The 26029-nt window shown below is 35.8% G+C and overlaps 1 protein-coding gene across 9 annotated transcripts in view; it reads left to right on the top strand.

The window, feature by feature from the left end:
• The window catches only part of TACC2 (transforming acidic coiled-coil containing protein 2), a 184259-nt gene that overhangs the window by 120250 nt on the left and 37980 nt on the right, over nucleotides 1–26029 (top strand). For all 9 annotated transcript variants that reach the window (XM_058187263.1, XM_058187269.1, XM_058187268.1 and 6 more), the window contains 3 exons: nucleotides 11314–11462; nucleotides 12594–12644; nucleotides 18708–20025. In XM_058187263.1, the coding sequence (XP_058043246.1) occupies nucleotides 11314–11462; nucleotides 12594–12644; nucleotides 18708–20025 (1518 nt within the window). The remainder of the gene's footprint in view (nucleotides 1–11313; nucleotides 11463–12593; nucleotides 12645–18707; nucleotides 20026–26029) is intronic.

Below are 26029 nucleotides of genomic sequence, written 5' to 3'. Positions count from 1 at the left end.
CTGGATAGTTTGCTGTGTTTTGTATTTTGGCTTATATGCCTTATAAAGATCTAACCTGATAGTAATGGGAAATTCAGAAGGAGGGGTTCTGTCTCAGATACTACTGCATAGCCCCAAGGAAAGCGGGAGTCAAGAAACACTAACAGAGCAATGCTTAGGAAGAACAGAACATTCCTCTAACTAGATGGACATAGAATGAAATTGTTCTCTTGTTGAATCGCAATCATAGTGATGATGATAATAACAATGAAGATAGTGATGAGGATGAGGATGAGGATGATGCAGATGATGAGGATGATGCAGATGATGAGGATGATGGCCTCTCTAAACAGACTTGCAGAGTTGCTGTAGGATGTTGCAATGTATTGCATTGGCGGGGGTGGGGTGGAAATCACTTGATGTAATATTTGTGTGACAATACAGTGATCTTGTCTTTGTCAGCACTTGGTTTGTGCTCTCCAGACAACAGACACTTTTCACCAGTGGGAGGCAGGAGTTTTTAAGCATTAATCGGAGGTCTGACCTTAAAGTAACATCCCCTTGGACAAAATGGGGTCTGTCTTGAGCAAATATGAAAAGGTTTGCCAGGTAACTTAAAACTACAATAAAAATATAACATAGAAGAATGTTGTAACCTGCCAGTGGCAGCCAAGAAAAATAAAACTGAAAAACAGCTAGAGGCAAAGAGACTCCCACATGTATAGAAATCAAAAGACTCTTACATCTGTGGCCATGTTCTTTTAGATGATGCAGGAAAAATAACCTTAATTTTGTTATTATGTTTGCCCATTTCTTTGGTTACCTTTTACATTCCTCTTATGTTGGCTGGGGAATTCTGGGAGTTGAAGTCCACATACTATTTTATAGTTACTAAGGTTGAGAAACTGGGCTTAGACAATGAGTTTTGAACTTTCCAGTGATTAATCAAATCGAAGGATAAATGATGTCATTGGGAAAGTCTTTCAAGGGCTATTATAGAAATCTATTCGTAGTTTTAAAAATGCTCTGAAGGATCTTTCAAAGAAATGGATTCTTAAGAACGCTTATTCTGTAAATAGAAAACTATTCACCTGACTGTTAGGACATTAGGCAACTGCCTATGGGAAGACAGTGAATGGTTTAGGATTTTAAATCCTATAATCTATTAATTCATTAATTTATATACTACTAGTCATTGTTGGGGATGTGGTGGCTCAGGGGCTAAAGGCGTTGAGCTTGTCAATTGAAAGGTTGGCAGTTCAGCGGTTCGAATCCCTAGTGCTGCTGTGTAACGGGATGAGCTCCCGTTATTTGTCCCATCTTCTGCCAACCTAGCAGTTTGAAAGCACGTAAAAAATGCAAGTAGAAAAATAGGGTCACCTTTGGTGGGAAGGTAACAGCATTTTGTGTGCCTTTGGAGTTGAGTCATGCTGGCCACATGACCACAGAGACGTCTTTGGACAGTGCTGGCTCTTCGGTTTTGAAACAGAGATGAGCACCGCCCCCTAGAGTCAGGAACGACTAGCACATATGTGCTAGGGGAACCTTTACCTTTACCTTAGTCAGTGTATTTAGGGGAGAAAGCAGTGGTGTAACTTCTGTTGAAAATGGGAGGATTGTTATTCAGTAAATGGATTCTGGCATGATGAATGAAGATAAAGTCACAAAATTTATTACATTTATCCTTTGTGTCTTTTTAGAGCTGAGGGGCAGGGCAACTTTAATGCAATTTGAGTAGCAGTGAGAGGACTGAAAATACTCAGTTTTTCTTATTTTATGACTGATAACAAAATTCAGTAAACACAGGCTTAAATTTATAGTCTAATTCTGTGATGCATCTACTGTTAACAGTGCACTGTACTGTGGGAAACAGAATAGATAGATCAGAACTGGGCAATAGGCCTACTCCATAATTAAACTTTGTAATTGTCTGTTATGTCCTGCTTTTTCTTGCAATTGTAAGCAGCATAATAAAATTAAGATACAGACAAACACACCCCAACAAATCCATACATATATTAACTAGGATGATTAAGGCTTGATTGACTATGTTGGATTTGCAGCAAATCTTTAAGAAAAGGTTTAGGAGGATCATGCTTTGGACTCATGTACTTTTCCAGTTTTATTTCTTTTTGTGTTCTATTGCACATAATTTAGAACTGTCTACTGTTACTTAACCACAATTTGTTATGTTAGCCAGATTCTTACATATGGATATTATTAACTGTATGTTGCTTCGACATGCATCTTCAAAATGAGTTTCTTTAAAATCATCAATGTTAGCCACAGTTTCTCAGTTATAAATGGCACATCATACTACGGCTCAAGAAAAATAGTAGCAGAAGTATCTTGTGTCTTACACCATATTGGGTAGGAGTACTTTGTGGTATGTATAGAAATATTATGCCAGACCCTGGTGTATTATAGATATCAGGTGCAGAAGATCAGGTCCACAAATGAAGGTTCAATTAAGCTGATTTATTTCTGAAAGCCTATGCACAGGAATCTTCTAAACTAACAGTCAATACCTACTTAGAGTTAGATAAAGGTCGACAGCACTGAAGGGGAATTGGACTCAGGGTTTTTTTTGGCTTCTTTCTTGGGCTTCTTTCCTTCTTTCTTTAGATTGTAGGCTGATCCTCCTTTTCATTCCACCCCCAGGTTCTTCCATTCCTTCTACATATGATGATCAAATGCACCTGTCCTCCAGAACTCACTCCCCTGGTTGCCAGCCAAATTTGGTGATAAATTATAACTTTGTCAAATGCTTGATACAGCAGAAATGTATTAGCGGTGGCTCGGGCTAGGACGTTGAGCTTGTCGATTTAAAGGTCGGCAGCTCAGCGGTTCGAATCCCTAGTGCTGCCGTGTAACGGGGTGAGCTCCCGTTACTTGTCCCAGCTTCTGCCAACCTAGCAGTTTCGAAAGCACGTAAAAATGCAAGTAGAAAAAATAGGGACCACCTTTGGTGGGAAGGTAACAGCGTTCCGTGCGCCTTTGGCGTTGAGTCATGCCGGCCACATGACCACGGAGACGTCTTTGGACAGCGCTGGCTCTTCGGAGATGAGCACCACCCCCTAGAGTCGGCAACAACTAGCACGTATGTGCGAGGGGAACCTTTACCTTTACCTTATTGTTTGGAATTTTAAGGATTTGTGATTTCATGCTCCTCCCATTTTTCTGCATTTATCTTGCCCATTTCTTTCAACATGCCACTTTATAACCAAAGATATATTACATGACCCTGGCTATAATTTTCTTCATGAGAAGCAGGTGTAATCTATAAAGTTAATATGATTTTATATGTAGTGAGGGACTGATAGTCTTGCACAGCAAGAGACAGTCTACCATGTTAATACCCCTTAATCTTTCTTCATTATTTTCTCCTATTCATTAGTAATATTCTTCATTGCTTACTTTTGTGCTTCAGGTTTTCCAGATTTTGTTCAAACTTCATGTATTATCTGGTGAATACATGGATATCTGAGGTTGCAGGGACGAACAGACAGACTCTGAGGAAGGGAGTTTGTAGTGGAAAGAAAAGTAGAGATGAAAATCAAGTTGTCAATGTACACTGCCAGGGTTGCCAAATGTGGTAGAAAAAAGGCTTTTGAATGTGCTTGCAGTTAAGAATGATAAAGCTATCTAGTTTGTGTGACAAAAAAGTGGTTTGGGTGAACTGAGTGATTATTCGGGCTCAGCTGTTCTCGCTGGATTTCTGGGTTTAGGAGCAAAGTTGGAATGAGGTATGATGGGAAGTATGACCATTATTCCTAAAGGTCTAAGATATAGCTAAAGGCTTAGATTTTAGACTTTAGCGTGGGGTTCTCTTGTATGCCATGTAGCCAAAAATCTAGCTGCCTGAGGTTTTGAAGCTGTTCTTAGGAGTAGAACTGAAAGTCCCAGGATTTTAGATTCTTGGACACTCCAATATTTATGCGAGGCTTAGTCTTTTTAGAGCATCTCAGCCATTCATGACCTCCATAACCTTTGGAGATCTGTTTCAGCATTTTGCTGTGCTTATTTGTAGACACTACAAACATACTCTGTACCTGGTATTTTGCACTGATACTTGTGATATGTGACAGAAATGATTCTTTTGTAACAGATGGATCACCATTTGGTTAGATTGCAGTATTTGGCTTCCCCCTTCCTTTCTTTCAACTGCAGAGTCAGTTTTGAGAATCATTTTCTGAATCTGAAACAATACAGAATCTGTTGGTGGGTAAATGTATTATGATGTTGAAATTCTAATCAAAGCTGCATTAGTGGAATATCCTCTAATTGTGCACTTGATTATTTGCTCCTATATATCCTTTCTCAGCCCATGGGCCCCAAAAATTCTTCAGTTTACTGTACTGAAGACCTAATTAGGGTGGTAGGTATCTAAAGTGACAGTGATTTAAGTCTATGACTAAGCACTATTTAAAATGGATTGGAAAGTCTGCGTGGTGAGACTGATGATAATAAAGATCTCCATTATTCCATTACTTAAGAGAGCTGTACTGAGGGGTTTAGAAGGTTGACACAGTCTATTAAGGCTATGTACTCCTCCTTTGAACTTTATGAATTTTTCCCCATAAAACTGCTTATATACATTTACAATATTCCAAAACGATACTAAATCATATCATATGAATCAATGAAACTCAAAGTTTTTATACCTCCAGAAAATCTGTTGTCCATCGTTCAGATACATTCTTTGCGGAGTCCAATACATCCCAAATATGAATTTTTGATGAATCAGCCTTAACCTCAGATCAATAGATACTATTCAAACATTTTAAAGAATACGACTCCATTGCTGGGACATTATTGAAGATTTCAATGCTTTAGGCCATATTTGAAATATCCCAAAGATGTCCACTTAAAAATATTCTTTAAAATGGTTTTTGAGATAAGTATTTATGTTTTTGATGATTTTATGGTGTTTGAGATTTATTCTACGTGTTTTTAATTCTGTGCTTTTAACGCTATTGATTCTTTCGTTAACTGCTGCATAGACTGATTTATAGTTTGGGAAAATGGGATGTATAAATGAACTTAATAAATATAAATATTATTATAAATTAATAAATCTATTAGTTCCATTATGGACAATTATAATCTATAGGCATTTGAACACCTTAGAGTGTTTTATCCAGGAATTTTCCTTCTTATCCTATTTTTGTCACTGATAAACAAGTACAATGAATCTTTTAAATGTTCAAATGAAAACAGTTGTGTCCTAATGTTGAAATTGGGACTTCAGAAGATGTGTCCTACAAGAAACAATAAGGTTGGCCATGTGACTTTAAAAAGGAAAGGTTGGCAGTAAGGCAAGATGATGTGTCCTTAGCCTATCAAGTGATGGAAAGTTTGTTTAATGAAGATGAATGTTATAATACTGTTTTCTTTGGGTGAAAGCATTCTGGGCAGAATTTTATAAGTTAATCAGCATTCAATTAGTCTTGATGATAGGTGAGTCAAATAAAGGCAGAGAAATAGGTTGATGTGTACTTTTCCTTCTCTATTGTGTCTTTTGTTATTTTATTTTATTTTTGCACACATTTTATTAGGACTATGCTTTATAAATAAAATTCATTGTTAGTTTTTGGAAATTGAGATTTTAAAAGAAGGACTCATAATATTCTTTGTATTCAGAGTATGCAAAGAAAAAAATGAATATGGTTACTTTACAGTGTATTTCTTTGATAGCATAATAATAGTAAATGGTTTTGTTTAATTAAGATTCATATTGATTTCTTCAGAATATTTATGAACTGCTGCTTAAGGTTCAAAGAATTGGTTCACTGGGACTAGTATATATTGAACCCAGAATTTTCATTTATGTCAGATACATGAAGGTTTAGCAGGTAGAATTGCAATACATTATTCTGTAATATTAGCATACATTTTCTTTTCTTTTACATTGATAAAATAAGCAATGCTATTTAACTATGAAAGACAATATCATTGCAGTTAAACAGCATTCTGTTATATATACTGCTCGGCTTCATTTGTAAACGTTTACCACAGTACTAATTTAATCCCTCTCTCTGCTCATGCTAATATTCTTGACCTAAATACTTTAAAAGGAAATGTGATTAAGAGAAGAGGATTAGGATTTACGGCAAAAGTTTTATATAAGGCACCATAGCAAGTATTGTTAAAACTTTTCAAAAGACCTTGTATGATATTTACTACTGAATTCAGTTTTAAATTAACATTATTCATGAAAGCATGTTTTATTTTGATTTATTTTACTATAACTTGATTTTCTCTTTAATTTTTCTACTTTCAGAGCTTTTTCCTTTGTGGTTATGAAAATTGCATCGTTTAAAATGTTAGATATTATTTAAATTTTATCAATCTTCAGTGGTCTAGAACAACATATAATTGGTCCATCTTGTCTGGCCTGGATAAGTACAGGAAATTGCATATTTAAAGTTTATTCTTTAATCATAATAGTACCGCAAATAGAATGTGCAGTGAAGAAGACCGATACTTATATGTCCTGGAATTATTTTTAAATTCAGGATATCTGAATTTAATGTTTTTATGATTAATAGGCTGATGCTTTAATAGTAGTACAGTTGCTATGAGGAATACTTTAGATCTAAAAGGCCATTCTTGGGAGGAAACAAAAGGAGGAAAAAGAGCTACAGCTTAATAGTAGAATATATCAATTGGGTTCAGAACATCTCAGCTTTAGTTTTTCCTATATCCAAATAGGGCTTCAGCAAGATATCCTAATGAATCATTAGTAGGCAGTTTCAGTAATAAACTATAGGGTACTGTATCAGTTTGCCAGCATTTATCAATAACATACAGAAAAGTCTTCAAGTGAACAGGATGATCAGGCGACGCAGAAATATTGTGATAGTTAACTAAAACTAATTTGAGAAGTCTAGTTTTCAATCATGGAAACATCTCTTAATAGCTTAATGATGGCAAATGTATACTTGTTCAGTTTTTTATTCTTATTCTGAAGATTTCTCATGCATTCTATACACACATTATTCATTCATTCGTTCATTCATTCAGGTATTTCGGCATTTGTTTATTTATGAAAATTTGTATGGCCACCTAACTCATCCTCAGTGATTCTGGGTGGCTTACAAAGATAAAAATCCAATTCAAAAACAATTTAAAAAGCAATGACTTCCCACCCATGCTAAAATTTCATCCACCTCTGTTGCTCTCGTGTGGAAAAGTTTCATTTTCTGGCACCGTTCCATCTCTTCAATAAAAATGATGAACGTTTTTGCAGTGATTCCTAGGCTCATAATCAAAATGTGAGATAGATTTTAAAATACAGTTGTTTGGAACTATCCTGATATAAGCAAGAGATGCAGTTGATATATATGACACAGTGCATGAGTTTCATAAACTCCAGGATTTCACTGGCTACATGTTGGTTTCTCATCCCAGTTCAAAGTGATGGGTGGAACTAGGTTCTGGCAGGAATACCAGTCCCATAGCATATACTGTACATCATTGTTTCTCAATCATGGCAACTTGAAGAGGTGTAGATTTCAACTCCCAGAATTCCCCAGCTAGAATTCTGGGAGTTGAAGTCCACATCTCTTCAAGTCGCCAATGGTGAGAAACACTGATGTATAGATATATCACATCAGCTAAGGAAATGACTTCCTTAACACAACCAGTCCATTTACATATCTTCATTCCTAAATTATGTATTCTGCTATCAGTACCTTCTAGATTCCAGTCAAAAAAACAACCTCACCATTTTTATTGATCTTGATATTTTAAGTTGTGTGGAGATAGATAAGAAACTATAGTTCTACTACAGCCTCAGAAGGGTTGGTATGAAAGATTAAATTAAACTTTTTTTAAAAAAAAATTGTCATTAGCTAGGTAAACATTTGTGATTCAAAAACAAATGTTGCTCGAAGTTTTTACAACACAGATTTAGCTGAAATGAAATAGCACAATCGTACTTAATTTCTGTGGAACGTGGAACTGACACAGCATCCCTTTTTAGGAGGGGGAATTATGGTCAATGGGATTGTGACTGGTTAAGAGAGATAAATTCATCTTCAGTTATCCTCTCTATTTTTTCTGCTATTTAAAAATTTCCAGATAATCCTGAAAAAAGTGACTGTAGCATAAGTAAGCAGAAGATAATGCTATTTATTAAGACTGGGGAAAATGTAAAGAAATAATACATCAGATAAGAATGCCATCTTTGAACCATATGTTTTCAGCAAGTGTTTGAAACAGGACTTGTCTGATATATGTTTACTGTGAGGTAATATATGATGTAACCCTAACAAAGATAATCTTTGTAAAAGAAAATAGGTTGTGCTTTTATTCTGATAACAGTTCTTATTGACAATAACAGTGTATGTTGTTGATTTTTTTTAAAAAAATACATTAAATATTTATTTAAATAGGATAAGGGATTAAGCAAAGAGGTCATAAAGTTTCAAAGGTTGATGTGTCCAAATAAGGTCTTTCAGTATAGTAGTGTAATTTTTATTTTTCTTCAACAGAACGAATGTATTTATGCTGATTCAGAGCTGTACTATATTGGGAAGTTGGGAGGAATTGGGTGTAGCTTAGTAGAAACAATAGCAATAAATATTGCACCATTTACACACCGCACAAACATAGACTGAACCCAGAAATTATTTTTAAAAAATGTGTTTTTAAAAACAGCAAAATTATATCAGCTGCTGGCAATTTTGCTTAAAACAAACGTAAGCAAAATGAGGGAAAAAAGGAAATTGGAAGAATTTACCAAAAATCTTTTGGTTTTGCACAGATTTAATAAAGCAAGTAATTTTGGAAAGGATGGCTGGTTCTAGATAGCTGAATGTCAATCAGATAAAATCTCACTGATATTCTGCAGAAATAACCGAGAGAAAATAAATCCCTCAAAATCAGGAAGAAGACCAAAAAAATGTCATCTATTGCCTTTTTAGACATCCCACCAAAATCCTACTTAAATGATTCTTGTAGAAATACCAGCTCAGGCAATTGCCCATAGTCACTGAAAAGGAATTCTTTATAGCAAATCTGACAATTGGTTGTCTGCAAGGATCTGTTTTGTTCTCCATGTCTGGGGATGCTTTACTGTTGTGCCTGGATGGCTTGCAGACTAATTCTTAAGGAGAAATGGCATTCAGATCGTGGAAAGCTTTGTCCTCATCCATTGGGCATATTAGATAATGACAACTTTGAGATAGTCCTCGACTTACAACAGTTAATTTAGTTACAACGGCACTGAAAAAAGTGACTTATTACTGTTTTTCACACTTATGACCGTTGCAGCATCCCCATGGTCATGTGATTTACATTCAGATATATGGCAACTGGTTCATATTTATGACGGTTGCAGTGTCCTGGGGTCATGTGATCATCTTTTGTGAACTTCCCGACAAGTAAAGCCAATGGGATGCCAGATTCACTTAACAACTGTGTTGTTAAATTAACAACTTCATTTAATTCATTTAACAACTATGGAAAGAAAGGTCATAAAATGGGGCAAAACTCACTTAACAAATGTCTCACTTAGCAATAGAAACTTCAGGCTCAACTCTGGTCGTAAGTCAAGGACTACCTGTATATTATGAACTATGGTATTGCAAGTCAGGAAACCATCATACAGTAAAGTCATTTGGTTAACAAGAAAAGAAAAAAAGAACAGAAAGTTCAGCCATTTCATCAATTCAATTCTGACCCAATAATATTGAAGAAAATAAAGTGCTACATTGTTTCAATTGTACTTTTTACACTTATAATTGTATCTAGTCTATGGAGATTCTGTCATCCAGGTCATGGATGTCCCAAAGGTGATTTTTCAAGAGGCAACTGGACTTTCTGGTTTTTCTTTGAAGATGTTTCACTTCTCATCCAAGAAGCTTCTTCAGCTCTGTAACTAGTGTTTTTCCATTTCATTCATAAAAACAAACCTTTGTTTATTTTCAGCTCTACGATATCCATAACCTCAAATGATAATTTGCTTTAACTTCATCTTTGTGGATCTTAAAATTAATTGTATACTATTTACTCTCAACATCATTTTTACTAAAGTAACCTTTCACCATTTGGCATCCTACAGAAGTACTAGACACTGTGATACCTTCAAGTGAGTTTTGATTTCTCTTGACTGAATGGACAAGTTTACGGAGTTTTTTTAGGCATTTTCAGAAATGGTTTGCTATTACTGTCTTCTTAGTGGTAAAAGTGACTGGCCCAATTGATTCTATACCTAATGCAGGAGTAGAACTCAGACCTTTCCTCTTTGAGTCCAGCACCTTAACCACTAGACCAAAACCCATAATTCCCAGTATCGCTGTCACCCACTAATGAGGAAAGTTATAATCCAGAACATTTGGACATTGTTTTATGGAGGATAAAGTGTTCCATCTTTAGTTATACAACTACTTCCACTTTTGCATACTTCATTTATGGTTGTGATTATCTTGTTCTTCAGCATCTGCTTAATTTGTTTGAAGTAGTTTTAAAGAATTAAGTTCAAAGATCTTTATGCAGAAAATGGTCTAAAATATTATTTTAAAGTAGCCTAAATCACTTTATGGCAATAGATGTGGTAAAGTTGTCAAAACTGTCATATGTGATGAATTGGACAATCAGGATATATAAAATGAATGAATGAATGAATGACTTTACTGAAAGCCAACCATTCTGAAGGAAGAAAGGATGCCTTTTTCATATACCGAGAATGTCTGTGTTTTGTGTGAACTGTGAAAAATGAATCTCTTTTCTCCATTAACAGTACTTTAGACTGAAAGGTGAGGCAGCCTCCAATGTCCACCTAAAGGCCGTGTTTTCTTGTTTTGTAGGAACTCTCATTCAGCTGCACATCAAGGTAGATCTCTTCAGACTTGAGAGCATTATGAGACTCTCATAAGATTTTGCTTATTAGGTTTGCTTATGCTTGTGCCAAGAAAAAAAATTCCAACATCCTATCAACAGATTCCATTAACATTGCTTTTTGTTTGTCTGTGCTGAAGCCTCCTTTATGCTACAAAGGCAGGCTTTTTTTTCAGCGCCTTTCACTTTATCCTGCCTGCATGTTTGCTTTTGTGATGTCTCGAAATCTTTTAGTATCAAGATTTCTTCCAGATAAAGTTGAAAACATGATATTCTGCTCCAGAAATCATGCTGCAAAAAAAAAAAAAAGCCTAATAGTTTCTCAGGAGCTCTGAAAAAAAAGCAGAGGTATTCTTGCTTCCTTAGATAGGAGAGCTCTGCGAACTTTGCAAAAGTTGTTTGTTTTTGTTTGAATTGTTCTTAGGGGAGAAAAAAAAAACCATGTAATACCTTGCTTTTCCCCCCCCCTCCTTTGTTCTGTGTGCTCAGGAGTTCAGACTCTGAAGAAGCATTTGAAACACCAGAATCCACAACTCCTGTAAAGGCTGCACCTCCGCTACCACAACTACTGCCTGAAATTGTAGCATTCGAAATAGAGGAACAAGAACTAACACCTCAGCTTCCATCAGAAGACCCAGGTAACAATTGTATGGGGAATAGGACTGGTCCTTCTGCACATGCACAGTTTGAGCACTTGGCAAGCCCCAGAACAGATTGCTAATCCCAGAAGGCTTTGTATTCCTGAGGAATGTTGGTAGCTTGGCAGTAGAACATGTGCTTTGCCGGTCAAGGCTTTTGGTTTAACCATTAGCAATAATTCTGATAGAGAATTTGCAAAGTGACTGTTAGTTAACCATCAAGCTTTATTGTAAAGCAACTTTATATGTCAGGTTAAAATTACAGATTTAATGTTTCAGTTTTGAGACCTCCTGATTCCTTCTAGATGGAATTTATACCTAACAAAACTTCAAAAGAAAATAACTTATCAAATAAAAGGGACTATAGCTAGTCCTCAGCCTATGAACACAATAGAGCCCCACATTTTTGTTGCTAAATGAGACACTTGTTAAGTGAATTTTGCCCCATTTTATGACCTTTTCTCCCACAGTTGTTAAATTAATTGGTATAGTTGTTAAATTAGTGACACAGTTGTTAAGTGAACCTAACTACCCCATTGACTTTGCTTGTCAGAAAGTCACAAAAGAGGATCACATGACCTCGGGACCCTGCAACTGTCATAAATATGAGTCTGTTGCCAAGGGTCTGAATTTTGTTCACGTGACCATGGAGATGCTGTAAGTGTGAAAAATGCTCATAACTCTCTTTTTCAATTGGAAAACTGATCAAACAATTAAATGCCTGTTGGATAGCATTTTTTTGCATATTTTACACAAGTATATGAACAGTGAAGATGAGAATTATATCCAAGCTAACCTTCTTAATAACTAGAAACTTTTCCCATATATTTTGACTTCTTCTATCTGACGGTGATTTATTGATAGGATTCAGCGTTTGGGAATCAGTTTTGCTTCTCTCACCTTTTACTAAACCTTTTACTACTTTTCTAACTTGTCTAGCTGATATGGTAGTAGAAACCTCTACCTCCCCTCTCTATAAAGTGCTGGATTCGGTTGATGGATCCCTTTGAAAAATTGTTACTATAATTGTGCTGTTTGTAGTCAATTTAAATACAACTGGAGCCCATGAAACCATGCTAAGCTTTTGTCCAGATCTCTTCTGTCACTTCTTGATTTTTTTGCATTTTTCAGGTTACAGTCCAAGCACACCTGATAAAGGTCAAGAGAGCTCCGAGCCTCCAAGTAAGTAGGATAGGAATGCTGTAAAATATTATCCCATCATTAGTTTCCCAACTTCCCCTAACCCATCCACCCACCCCATATATACGTCTGTGTTTATGTTTGTGTACACAGAGAGAAATGGAAGCTTAAGACTCAGTTTATGCATCTTTGCTTAAGAATCTTGGCTTCCGTTAGAATTCAGAGGTTTGGGATGGAGTTGCAAAATATTGTAAATAAATGCACGTGCTTGGTTAAATCTTCTGACAGATTGTAACAATTAGAATAGAATAGAATAGAATAGAATAGAATAGAATTTTATTGGCCAAGTGTGATTGGACACACAAGGAATTTGTCTTGGTGCATATGCTCTCAGTGTACATAAAAGAAAAGATACGTTCATCAAGGTACAACATTTACAACACAATTGATGATCAATATATCAATATAAATCATAAGGATTGCCAGCAACAAGTTATAGTCATACAGTCATAAGTGGAAAGAGATTGGTGATGGGAACTATGAAACGATTAATAGTAGTGCAGATTCAGTAAATAGTCTGACAGTGTTGAGGGAATTATTTGTTTAGCAGAGTGATGGCCTTCGGGAAAAAACTGTTCTTGTGTCTAGTTGTTCTGGTGTGCAGTGCTCACCAGAATATCATGCCTGCTCTTCCATTTTGAAACCTGGTGCAGTGAATGCAAAGTTAATAGAGGTGAATAATCTATAATTATATGGTGAATCAGAAGTACTCCCTTCAAAAAATAACAGTGAAATATATCTAAAATATATATCTCTATATATATCTATTTAAAAAAAAGTAATAGCAATAATAAGAATTACTACACACAAGTAGTCCTTGAATTACGACCACAATTGAGCCCAGTATTTGTTATTGAGAAATTTGTTAAGTGAGTTTTGTCCCCTTTTACTACTTTTCTTGCCACATATGTTAAGTGAATCACTGAAGTTGTTAAATTAATCACACGGCTGTTAAAAGAATCTGGCTTCCCCATTGACTTCGCTTATCAGAAGGTCACAGAAGATGGTCACATGACCCCGGGACACTGCAACCGCCATAAATATGAACCAGCTGTCAAGCATCTGAATGTAAATCACGTGACCCTGGGGATGCTACAACAGTCATAAATGATTATAAGTCACTTTTTTTAGTGCTGTCGTAACTTCAAACGGTCACTAAACAAAATGTTTTAATTCGAGGAGTACTTGTATCCTGTCGTAAATCCTCCATTATGGGCACTTCTCAGCTCTCTGAATTCTTAGCATTTGCTCTGCAAACTGAGGAACTTTTTGAGTCAATATTTATACACCTGGAGAGCACCTAGACTGTCTTCTAAAGACCAAAGATACCAGGGCATCACTTTCAAAAACATCTGTAATTACTTGGCTACAACTTTTGTTTAAATATCAGTAAGTGTTCTTCACCATTTCATATTTTTCTGCAAAAAAAAAAGGGTCTGCATCATCATTATGCTGCCAGCAAACACAAATACATGGAGAAATTTGGTGCCCAAGTGCATAGAGAAATCAGGATTTTGTTCTAGATGCATGAATATAATATCCCTGCTTGTCTTTCACCATTATCTTTCTACATTTATTTTAAATTTGTACAGAACAATTATCTTTTCACATGTATTTTCACATGAAATTGAAAAGGAAATTAATTTTCCAGCTTGATAAAAGAAATCTAAGTGCAAAAGGAGGAAAATCGTGAAGCGGCCTTTAATTAGAAAATTAAATTGCAACTCATTCTGAACTTCCAGTCAGTCACTTTTATTCCTGTTTATTTCTCTCCCTTTCTGTTATCCTTTTTCTTCCATTCCTTTTTTTTAAAGTAGTAAATAGTACTATATGCACAATTGTCCAAAGTGAAAAGAAAGATTACCTTTCTTTTTATATCTGCTGTCCATATCAACTGTTAGCTGAGTTTCTGAATTAAAGACTGGATATAAATGTAATAAACACTTCCTATTTATGTATGATTTATATCCACGGTTATTTCCTTATGTTCTACATGTATTTACATTCCAACCTAAAAGATCTCTGATGTGATACTTCCAAAGCCCGGTACTATTCATAAGGCAAAGCCATGCCAGACTTAATGTAACAGAAAAACTCCAGTCTCTGTGATTAAATGTCATGAATAGTAAAAACTCCCTGGTGGAGGCTGCTTTGAAGTAAAAGGGCAACATTCCTTTCATTTCTGACCAGTTTTTAGTGTCAAGAGGGCAGGATTAAAAAAACCTCTCCAGACACAAAGCTGCATTGTCTACTATTCAACGCTTAACGCTTCCTGGAATGGTTTTTCCACTTGATTGTTCTGTTTTCTTTAATACATTGAACAAGGTTCTTAGGGTAGCTTGTGTATGCACTTTTGAAGTTAAGAGTATAAAAACGAGGAAAAAAGTCAGTAGTGGGAATTATTCTATGTTGTTTATTCTAGTAAATTAACTGCAAAATCAGGTATTGGAATATTTCTAATAGTGATAATGTGATGAGTTCATTAGAAAAATAATGTGTCAGAACAAATAAATTCTTTGTAGGAACACAGTATAAAAGACCAGAACATTTAAATGTGGAAGTTAGATAAACCTTTTGCCCAATATTAATACTGTATCTGGTTTATGGCACGGTGTTTTTACTTTATTGGTTTTATTTTTAATCAATCATATTTTAGTTTAGTTTTTATCTCGATTAGAGGTATTTAGTCCTTGAGAGTTACCCAAAACAGTGGGCATTCACATACATTGATAAAATACATAAATAAATAGTCATAAACTGTGGGACTTGTCTACAAGCAAATCTGAATTTGTGAAAAAGGACTTCCAATAGAGGTTGTATATGTGTTGGGCACATGAATCAAACAAACAGCTGCTAACCCAAATATATCACTATGGTAGCCCAGTATATAAAACCAACAATGCCAAATTATCATACCAGTGTATCACTTTGGAGAAACGTTGGTGATACTACTTTAGAAAAGTAGTATCTGGTGAAGATAAAGTCATCTTCACTTCCTGGTGATTACATGTTTGTCACTGCCTTCTTTTAGGATGTTTTTTCAAAGGCTCTGTTAAGTGAATAGCTCTGAGATCTTCTAGTGGTTTCTTTTCCAAGCACCAATCAGATATCAACTGCTGGGGATTGTTGTTGTTTTAGATCAGGGAAGTACAGCTAGATATTGCCACCTTCTTAGTACATTCCATCTTTTCTGATCTTGAGAGAAAGGTCAGTATATGAGAAAAACTGGAGAATTTCCTAAAGAAAAAAGGGCAATTAGTAAAGTCACAGAGCTCGCTCTATCAAAATAAGATTAAACAGTGAAAAGAAAGTGCAGAGGACTTGCCAGTTTGTAACTTAGATGCAATTTGGTCTTAAATAAAGCCCCTATATAAAAAAATTAAAAAGTTGACACTCTTAACACTGGTTTTTATAAAAAAAAATGGGATCCATGAAATTAGATACATGATTTATCTTAATGGCTATGCAAGATAAATCACTGGTCTAGCATCAGGCGGAAAATGCTGATGTTGAGGAATAATTCTAGCTAATAATGACATCACATGGAGTGCAAAGAAAACTGGATGGATAAAGTTACATGAGATAAAATATGAGTAAAATAAAATCAAAACCAATTTTGAGTATCACGTCGTAGACTGTCAGAATTTGAAATAGCATTGGAATACGAACAAGTAGTATTATTCAAGAAAAATTCATTTTAGCTCTGAAATTTATTTTATAGGAATTACAAACTGTGTGAAAATTGGAAATAGTATATTACATAAATCCAAACCCAATCAAGACCCCAATAATCACATGTAAGTTGCAGTGATAGCACATCATCATAGTTTTGTCCAATACACCAATTTGCATTGCCTTATAAATATGGCAATGTTATGTAAGGCTAATCATAATGTAAGCCAATTAACCTCAATAGAAGATGCTGCTGAGTAGGGGATTGCAGCCAAAGATTGCCATCTGATCAGCAGGTAAAAGTGAGCTTGCTACATGAAAAGTGTACAGCAGCTCAGCTGGCTAGAGAAGTTGTAATTAAAGTCGGGCAATAAAAATAAATCCATACCCAGAGGGCATGTAGGTAGTCCTTCATCAAAAGGCCATACTTTATTTGTGTTTGCTTTGAAGGAAATTTTTCATTTGCTGATAGTGGTTTTTCCTTTTTGGAAGTATGGGGATGTGTCTGATCATTGTAATTTTGAAATCACTTCTATAGTAGGATGACTTAATGAATGATGCAGTCTGGGCATGCATGCTGAGGAAAGCATGTTTCTGTCCCCCACCACCACCACAACCCCAATTTTTGGATTCTGCCTTGCACTTTTGCTCTTTCATTGGGATAAATATTCAGTGGGTAATTTTGTAAATATAGTTCACATGCTAAAAAACAGAGATTGGTAGATATAGTGCCCCCTCTGCGGAATATGGATATATCTTTTGGGTCACCTGTGTTTAGATGCTTGGATGATGACAACAGAACCCCTCACATTCAGAAAAAATATTGTGAATGTGCAGTCCTTTTACTATGAATGTACTGAAGCAATTTTAGATATTGTAGCAGTTAGCTACATAAGATCAGTGTTTTCTTTCTTTTTTAAATAGCATGTAAAACACCTATGATTAAACCATCAAATTTTGCAATCATTTCCCTTCAAAATAAAATAGGCTTAATGTTGAAACTAGCTCTAGCTCAAATAATTGTCTCCTGGAATAATGAAATAGATTGTGAATATGCTTTTGGCTTTGTTCTTAAGGGACAAAGCCAATGGGATCACATGACTACTATAATAATTGCCAGGGGAAAATGGCAACTCATCTACTGAAAACATCAATATTTACAGCCAGTAATAATGCTGTAAATTATTTCCACTTTGATTCTTTACCATTTGTGCCTTATCAATTGGAAGTATAATAAGAATGTAATCGTTTAGCCGAAGGATGGCCAGTGTGGTCTCTTAATTTAAATTTAAATTAATCAATTTGGTATTCTGGTAGGGAAGTCATATTCAAATGAAATCACCATTTCCAGTCAACAATCCTATTTAGCATCTTAGAATTTAGAATGCTCAGATTTATTTTAAGGGATGGCATAATAAAATTGTAGTTACTGCACTAAGGTAGTAAATATGTTTATAATTTTCAAGCTGGTCCATGGCTGCCAGTTTCTACAAGATGTAAACTATTTTAACCCAGTAGCTATCTTGGAAGGTTAAAAAAAAGAAACTACAAACTCCATCCTTTTCCTTCATGTGACATCACAACTTATGTATAAAAGGAGAAGGCTTTGCATTGTATTACAACACAGCTTTCACTGTTTTGCAAGACAGTATCAGATAAATCTCAGTCACTCTCTGAAAGCTTGTCTCTGACTTACCAGCAAAAATCTGCTGACAGACTCTTAGGGCTTAATAGGATGAAAGAGAATACTACAGAATATGTGTCTATCAGTTGAAAATGATTGCTTTTTCCTTTCTTAAGTTCTTAATAGGCCCATCCTGCCTCATATAACAAATCTTATAGTAGTTTGAAGTTCAGATAAGGGCAAATACATGCATCTTCTTTCTTGTTTACAACACATTTCCTATTTGATTTTCAGAGTTAAAGGAATACTGATTTTCATTTTATGGAGATTTCTTGATTAGCATTCTGTTGACTTGCACAATTATAAAATATTTTTCTGACCTACAATTGTAATAAAAAACTTCATTTGTATGATAAAATATAATTACCAGTGTTCTATTTTTAAAGTAAATTTATTCAAAATAAAATCCACAATTGCTTTTGGAAAAACAAAAAATAAGTCACATGTTGCTTCTTATTTTTTATCCCGTGTGTTTCCTGATTTGAATGCTTACCTTGAAAAAAATTGTGGGGGTGGGGGGTGGGGGAGAGAGAAGAGTGAGAAAAAGAAATAGTTAGGGTTAAAGGAACTGATCATTTGAAAAGAAATGTATCCTGAATTATAGGATGCATAGTCTGCTTTCTTTTCTCTAATTATTTCAGATTCAACATTCCTAAATGCTGATAACTTTTTGCCTTTGCTTTTTATAGGTTTTTCTTCTGAAACAGTAACAGTAGCTGATGTCCCTCATTGTGAACCAGTTGAAGAAACTCCACTGCCCACTCCGTCTCATTCATTTTCTACAGTTTTTGATGAAGACAAGCCAATTGCTAGCAGCGGGACTTACAATCTAGACTTCGATAGCATTGAAGTTGTAGATTCCTCACAAACTGTGGATCCAAGTTCCCTGGACACAAAAAATCGGGATTCCAAGTCACATGTTAGAAGAAAATCCACAGATTCTGTTCCAGTTTCTAGATCTACATTATCTCGTTCCCTTAGTTTGCAAGCTGGAGAATTTGATGGAGCCTCTTTTCCTGGGACTAACGAGACAGCAGGTTTTGCAACAGATACTTTTAGTGCCGGTTCAAGCAGTGCTTCTAGTACTCTTAAGCGCACAAAAAAACCTAGGCCAGCTTCCTTAAAGAAAAAACAATTAGCAAAAAAATCCTTGGATGTTTCTCCAGTAGAAGAACCAGGAATATCAGACCTCAAGCAAGATTCTGCTGTCTCAAGTGACGAAAAAGTTTCTGAAGAAACTTTGGAGCCCACTGAACCTGACTGTACCAACCAACAGCACCAAAGCACTGTCAGTAAAGATGATGCCACTCCTGTACTAGAGACATTGAGTCCATTTGATCCAAACAACTCAGAAGAAATTCCTGTATCAGGAGACAGCAAAGTACAGAACTCCCCGCTTGCCAATAAGAAAACTGTATCTCTTACCACAACACCAGAAGCTGTGGAGGTGACACCATCAGACACTGGGGGACAAGAAGATACTCCAGTGAAAAGCTTAGCAGTCAGATTGGAATTTGATTACTCTGAGGAAAAAGGCAGTGGTGAGGAACAGACAGAGAGTCCTCTTCTGCCCAAAAAAGTGGATAAAAAGCCTGGGGCCAAAATGCCCCTCAGAAGGCCAAAGACTAAAAAGACTGGAGAGAAACTTGACAATACTTCCACAAGCCCAACCAAGACTCCTTCTGAACCCAGTGAGATTCCTGCCTCCAAGGGCTCATATACTTTTGATATTGACAAATGGGATGACCCCAACTTCAATCCTTTCTCTTCCACTTGCAAAATGCAGGACTCTCCAAAACTTCCTCAGCAAACCACCACAACGTACAGTTTTGATCCAGAAATCTCTGAGGATTCTCTTGATCCATTCAAGCCTTCCCCAAAAGTTGTCAGTTCTCCCACACAACCTCCAGCATCCTTTGAAATTTCAGCTAATGTCAATGAAATTAATGGATCAGAAGGAGATGCCCTAAATAAACCTGCAAAAAAGAAGAAGACACCACTCAAGACGTAAGTCAACATGTAGAAAAGCGTCTGTGCAGTACTCTAAAAATGTTCTCTGACAAATCTTTGCAAGCTCCCTTAAATTTCTGTTTTGGTGCTATGTTTGTTGTACATGTTTGCTATAGTAAATCCTACCCAACTGAATTGTAATGCCAGAATAATCATATTACTGCAGCTGGAATTAAATTATTTTCCTTTGGCTCTGAGGTGCACTAGGACCTCAAACCTTTTTTTAATCCTCAACATTTAGAAAGTAAGCTTTAATTTTGCTGAATGTATGATGTGGTCTTTTGCTTCAGAGTTTAAGAATCTTGCTGATCCCTAGGATGTGAGATTTAAAACATTTGGCAAAAGTTTTTTTTCTGTTTCAAAGGTTGAGAAGCAATCTGACCCTCATTTTAAAAGGAATGTATTTTGGAAAAATGTAGGGTTTCTTACGGCATTCCATCATGACATGGAAAAGTGTTCAAGGTTGTTTTTTTAACATAAAATGTAAATATACTTTATAATACAAGTGATCAGTTTAATTCAGTCAAATAATAACAAATTCTTTTCGGGATTAAGGGACTACTCTGCAAAGTATTTACCATGTGGTTATAGTTTATAAAGAGTTCAAAATGACAGAAGCTAATCAGATGCTTAAAAGATGGTCTTCAGTGTATTTTAGTTCATTATAGTGGCTGGTTTGTGAACAAGCCACAAATGCTACTGAAGTGAGTTTAGTTTCTTTGTGTGTGAGAGGGAGAGAGTTGGGCAAATAAATAAATTTGTTTAATAAATGAATATGAAATAAAAAAAAATACTTTCTAAAAGTAGATTTTGGATACGGGAAAGGACTTGGAAGATAGCTGCCAATAGTATTCCTTCAGCAATGTTGATTTATTAAAACTCGAGTTTTGTCATCTTATGATTAAAATTGGTTGTGAGAATGGGGAATTAGACAGCATATACCTTACAAATTGTATTGCTTGCTATGAATTTCAGCCATAGTTAACTGCATTTCTTGTATGTGGTAATTCACCCATAAGCAAATTCTTCTAGTAGATAAAACTAATAATTTCCAATTGCTGTGTATTCTTTAAAAATATATTGCTTAACTTTTCCATAAAAAATTCCTTTTTCTTTTAAGGCTAATCTACACAGGTAGTCCTTGACTTATGACCACAATTGAGCCCAAAATTTGTGTTCTTAAATGAGACGCTAAGTGAGTTTTGCCCTATTTTACGACCTTTCTTGCCACAGTTGTTAAGTGAATCTGGCTCCCCATTGACTTTGCTTGTCAGAATGTCACAAAAGATGATCACATGACCATGGGACACTGCAGTCATCATAAATATGAATCAGTTGCGAAGCATCTCAATTTTGATCATGTTACCATGGGGATGCTGTAACGGTTGTAAATATGAAAAATGGTCATGTCACTTTTTTCAGTGCCGCTGTAACTGCAAACAGTCACTAAACAAACTGTTGTAAGTTGAAGACTACCTGTATTGAACTTGTTATTTATGCCCATAGTTTGGGAGTACGATCATGGGGTGGTACTTCGTTGTTGTTGTTTAATCTAATTTGGTGTAAGTCACCTCTGACAGAGAGCCTGTTTGGTGTAGTGTTTAAGGAACCAGGCTAGAAACCAGGAAACCATGAGTTCTAGTCCTGTTTTAGGCACAAAGCCAGCTGGGTGACCCTGGGCCAATTACTCTCAGGCCTTGGAAGCTGACAATGGCAACCTTTTATAAAATCTTGTCAAAAAAATTGAAGAAACTTGTCCAGGCAGTTGAGTCAACACTGATTTTAAGGTGTGAATGTACACACTTCTAATTATATCCTGTGATATTTTTAAAATGACATACTGATTTCCTTAAGTATCACTTTTTTAAAACACTTAATTCATATAGTTTTTAATTTGAAAATATTGTTACAGTTTTTCTGTGTAGAGCTTTAGATTTTTTCTAAAAAACTATTCAATGCAAATGTTTACTTGGATTGATTTGGATTAATGTAAAGTAACATTAGTAGATACTAACCATCAGCAGTAGGTCGGTTGTAATTTAGCACACATTCAGAGCTGAAACATAAGCTCTGAAGTAAATGAAATAAAAATACACTTTTATACCCACATCACTTAGCTTCAAGAGTATGGTAGCACAATGATTAGAATGCAGTACTGCAGGTTAATTCACTGCTCACTCCAGTTGTTCAATTCCTGAACGGCTCAAGGTTGACTCAGCCTTCCATCAGTCGGTAAAATGAGAAGCCAGATTGTTGGGGGCAATATGCTGACTCTGTAAACCGCTTAGAGTGGGCTGCAAAGCACTGTGAAGCAATATGTAAGTCTAAGTGCTATTGTTACATTTAATAAAAAAAAATATTAGTTCTACTTCCAGTTAAAAACAAAAAAGAATTTTAAACAAATTACCAAATATATTGGATATCTGGAAATAAGTATAAACCCAACTTTCAAATTATGGATTAACAGTGGAACAATAAAACAGTATTATTATCAAATTGGGCATAAGTAATATTATTTTTATTTCCTTATTAATTTCCTCTTGTAGTAGTATTTTGGAATGATTCTGCAATATTCTGTTTACAGTTAGCTGCAGATGAATGTACTTAAACTCATGCAACAAATTAGCCATGAAATAATAAGCAATTAATTTTTATACTCTAGGACCTAGGTTATAACTGAAAGAATGAAATGTGATTATAAATCCCTGAATAACATCAGTGAGGACTCAAATGGGGTTCAGCACTGAAGCATTTAGAAACATTTTCATGTTCATAAAAAGTGAAAATATAAAATCAGAACAATACTCTTTTATTTGGAGAGACTCGTAGACAGGAAGCAAAAACTGCTCACACCTCCTCTTTTTGAATGTCCAGTTGAATCCTTTGGATAGAAACATGCTGGAATGTGGTCATTAGATTCTGCAAGAAAAACTTGAAAGTATGCAGTCTTAAATATTTAACATGTATTCATTTATCAATATGAAATAACATTTTAAAAAATAAAATCCCATGTAGAATTAACCGAGAATTTAATTGAGCAGAAAAAGTTCAGTTGGCGGTATTTAGGACTCCATTTATTTTGGGGGTATCTTGATTGATTTTGTTGAAATGGAGAATAAAAATTTACTGTAAGTTTTAAAAAATATGAGGCATGCTTCCTAAAGAAAGAGAAGGTTCTCCTTCTCATTTTTGTATATTTCATTAATATATATTTCATCATTTTCCATTACCACTGCAAGACAATATAGACGGATTCCTGTTAGCTACATTAAGGATGCAATCTCATGGATACCTTAGATCAGTATTTTCAAATTTAGCAACTTTAAGATGCATAGACTTTGACTCCTGGAATTCCTCAAGCAGCATGATCTCTTTGGCAGGAAAAAAATGGGGTTGGAGCATCCATCTTGGCCTGTCAGCAGCTTTTCAGTTCCATTGATTGTGGTATTATTCTGGACCAGCTTAGGGGTTAGGGAAGAGGGATATAATGCTACAATGGTTCTTCTTTCTCCAGTTCCAGTCACTGTTGACAGGAAGTGGGAGACATGGCCCAATATCTCTTTCATAAGGATTGTCTCAGTCCTCTCCCTCACTCCTGCTTAGCTTCTACATCAAACCTTTGGGTAAGGTTATACATTAGACTATGGGGAAAGAACAGGCTTGAACTCAATCTTAGCAAAGCTGAGTGGTTTTAGGGTGAAGACATCTCTCCCCGGATCTGTGGTGCCTTTTGGACTCATGACTTTTCTTCAAACAATAGGTGGTAGCTGCAGCTAGCATCATTTCACCAAATATCCCAATTGTACCCTTTCCTGGATTGAAGCATCGCTCACTGACATTCATGTTGAGGCCATCTCCCACATTGGATTACACCAATGAGTTTTACATGTAGCCACCCATAAATAACACCCAGGAATTGTAACTGATCCAGAATACGGTAGCATGGGCAGCTATGTACCTTGGTGAGTACCAGCACCTTGGTATACCCTGCTATACCAAAACTGCACTGGTTCCCATAGCTTCTGGAGGAAATTCAATATGTTGGTTACCTCCTATAAAATCCTTCATGGCATGGGGCAAGGTTATTTTGTAGGACCACCCTGTCCACCCCTGTAAAATAGGAACTTTGACTCCTATCTCATAAAAAGTGCCAGCTGACAGGATCCAAGAAGTATGTCTGTGATAGAATGGAGTCCAGAGCTGCAGAATGGAGAGGCTCTTTCCCAGAGAACGAAGAGACTGAGGAGCTTGGAGTATTTGATATGCAAGAAGAAGGAGAAGAAGGTGGATCCGTCTCCACAGCAATTCACAGAGTATAACTAATAGTTACGCTGGTAGTTGCTTTAGTCTGTCAAGATTTTTGCCTATAGGCAAATACAGTAAGGAAACACAGGTAGTGCCTGACCACAATAGAGTCCAAAATTTTTGCTGGTAAGCAATACATTTTTAAAGTGAATTTTGCCCCATTTTATGACCTTTCCTGCCACTGTTGTTAAGTGAATCAGTACAGTGGTTAAATTAGTGACATGGTGGTTATGTTAAGTGAATCTGGCTTCTCCATTGACTTTGCTTGTCAGAAGGTCGCAAAAGGGGATCACATGACTCCGGGACACTGCAGCTGTCATAAATATGTGTCAGTTGCTAAGTGTCTAATTTTGATCACATGACCATGGGGATGCTGCAATGGTCGTATGTGTGAAAAACGGTCATAACTCACTTTTTTCAGTGCCACTGTAACTTTGGTCACTAAAAAATGGTTGTGAGTTGAGGATTACCTGTACTCAGCAGTAACTCCACGTGTTGTTCTTGACTCGTGAACACACTCCTTCCTGAGATTTATTTTGCCCAGAGCCCACTACAATTTCGTAAATCCTTGAAGCATGGGACTGGGTGGTTCAGTGTCCTACAAATGTGATTATGTGTTTTATGTGGTCTGAGTTAGATTGTTCTTGGCACCCTTGTGTTATTATTTTTAAGCATCTTACATTTTTGTGCATTGGCTTTTCAATCCTATTTTTTTCAACTCGCAATTGTGAGATGGGTGGCTATATAAACCACTGTGATAAACTAGTAAAAAAAATGTGTCCGATATTTAGAGACATGGGATGTGGGGTTTTTTTCCCCCTGCAACATAATAAATGGAATTTCTCCTTTGTGTCAGTGAGTTCCTTCTGTCTTGTCTCTCTTTTGTCTTATTTGTCTTAGGATGGTTGAAGATGTGATGTCTGTATGTTCTCTGTTGTAAGTAACTTTTAACGCTAAACATACCTGTTACCAGTAGAAATGCCTCATGGTGTGTTTTTTTGTCTACATGTTTTATGTATTGTTTTGTCTTGTTTTAGTCTTATTTAGTTGTTTATTTTTACAAGTTTGTTTGCAGTAATATCCAGTAATGTAGGTCATGATGCCTATATGCAATAAGATTATTTTAAGTTTCATCAACATTATTTTAAGTGGGAAGAAGGCTGATCAGTACATAAAGTTGAGCAAAACTATTTTTGATCAATCTACCATCTGTTTCTGTCTAATGTTCTCCAGCTGAAATATATGTTATTTGGAATGCCAAGGTACTTGGCAGATATACCTTTGCAATTAAGCCTTCAGGTGGCAATTTCTATTCTCACTTTCCATGTCATTCTCCATGTCTGCTTGAGTGGCGTGCATGCATCATAAAGTCTGGTTCCCAGGAGATGAAACATGAAACCATAACAGCACCATTTCTCTTTTGATTATACGGTTTAGCATGGGTTTGGCAGCATTTCACAGTATTATAGATGAAAACAACACTTGTTAATGCAAGATTGCAATATTGTAATTTATTTTCTAAATAAGATATGGCTAGCCAGCATGTTTCTCAATGTGTTTAGCAATTGGTTAAGATGCAGGTAGTCCTTGACTTACAAATAGTTGCTTAGTGACACAGACAAACCTTTATCTTACATGCTGATAAAGTTACGAAATCAGATAACCTGGTTTTGAAGTTCTGATGGTCAGCCCTCGC

Source organism: Ahaetulla prasina, chromosome 6 (assembly GCF_028640845.1).
Source record: "Ahaetulla prasina isolate Xishuangbanna chromosome 6, ASM2864084v1, whole genome shotgun sequence".
NCBI lineage: Eukaryota > Metazoa > Chordata > Lepidosauria > Squamata > Colubridae > Ahaetulla > Ahaetulla prasina.
The sequence above is the reverse complement of the archived record's forward strand: the minus strand, read 5'-3'. Positions and strand labels throughout refer to the sequence as shown.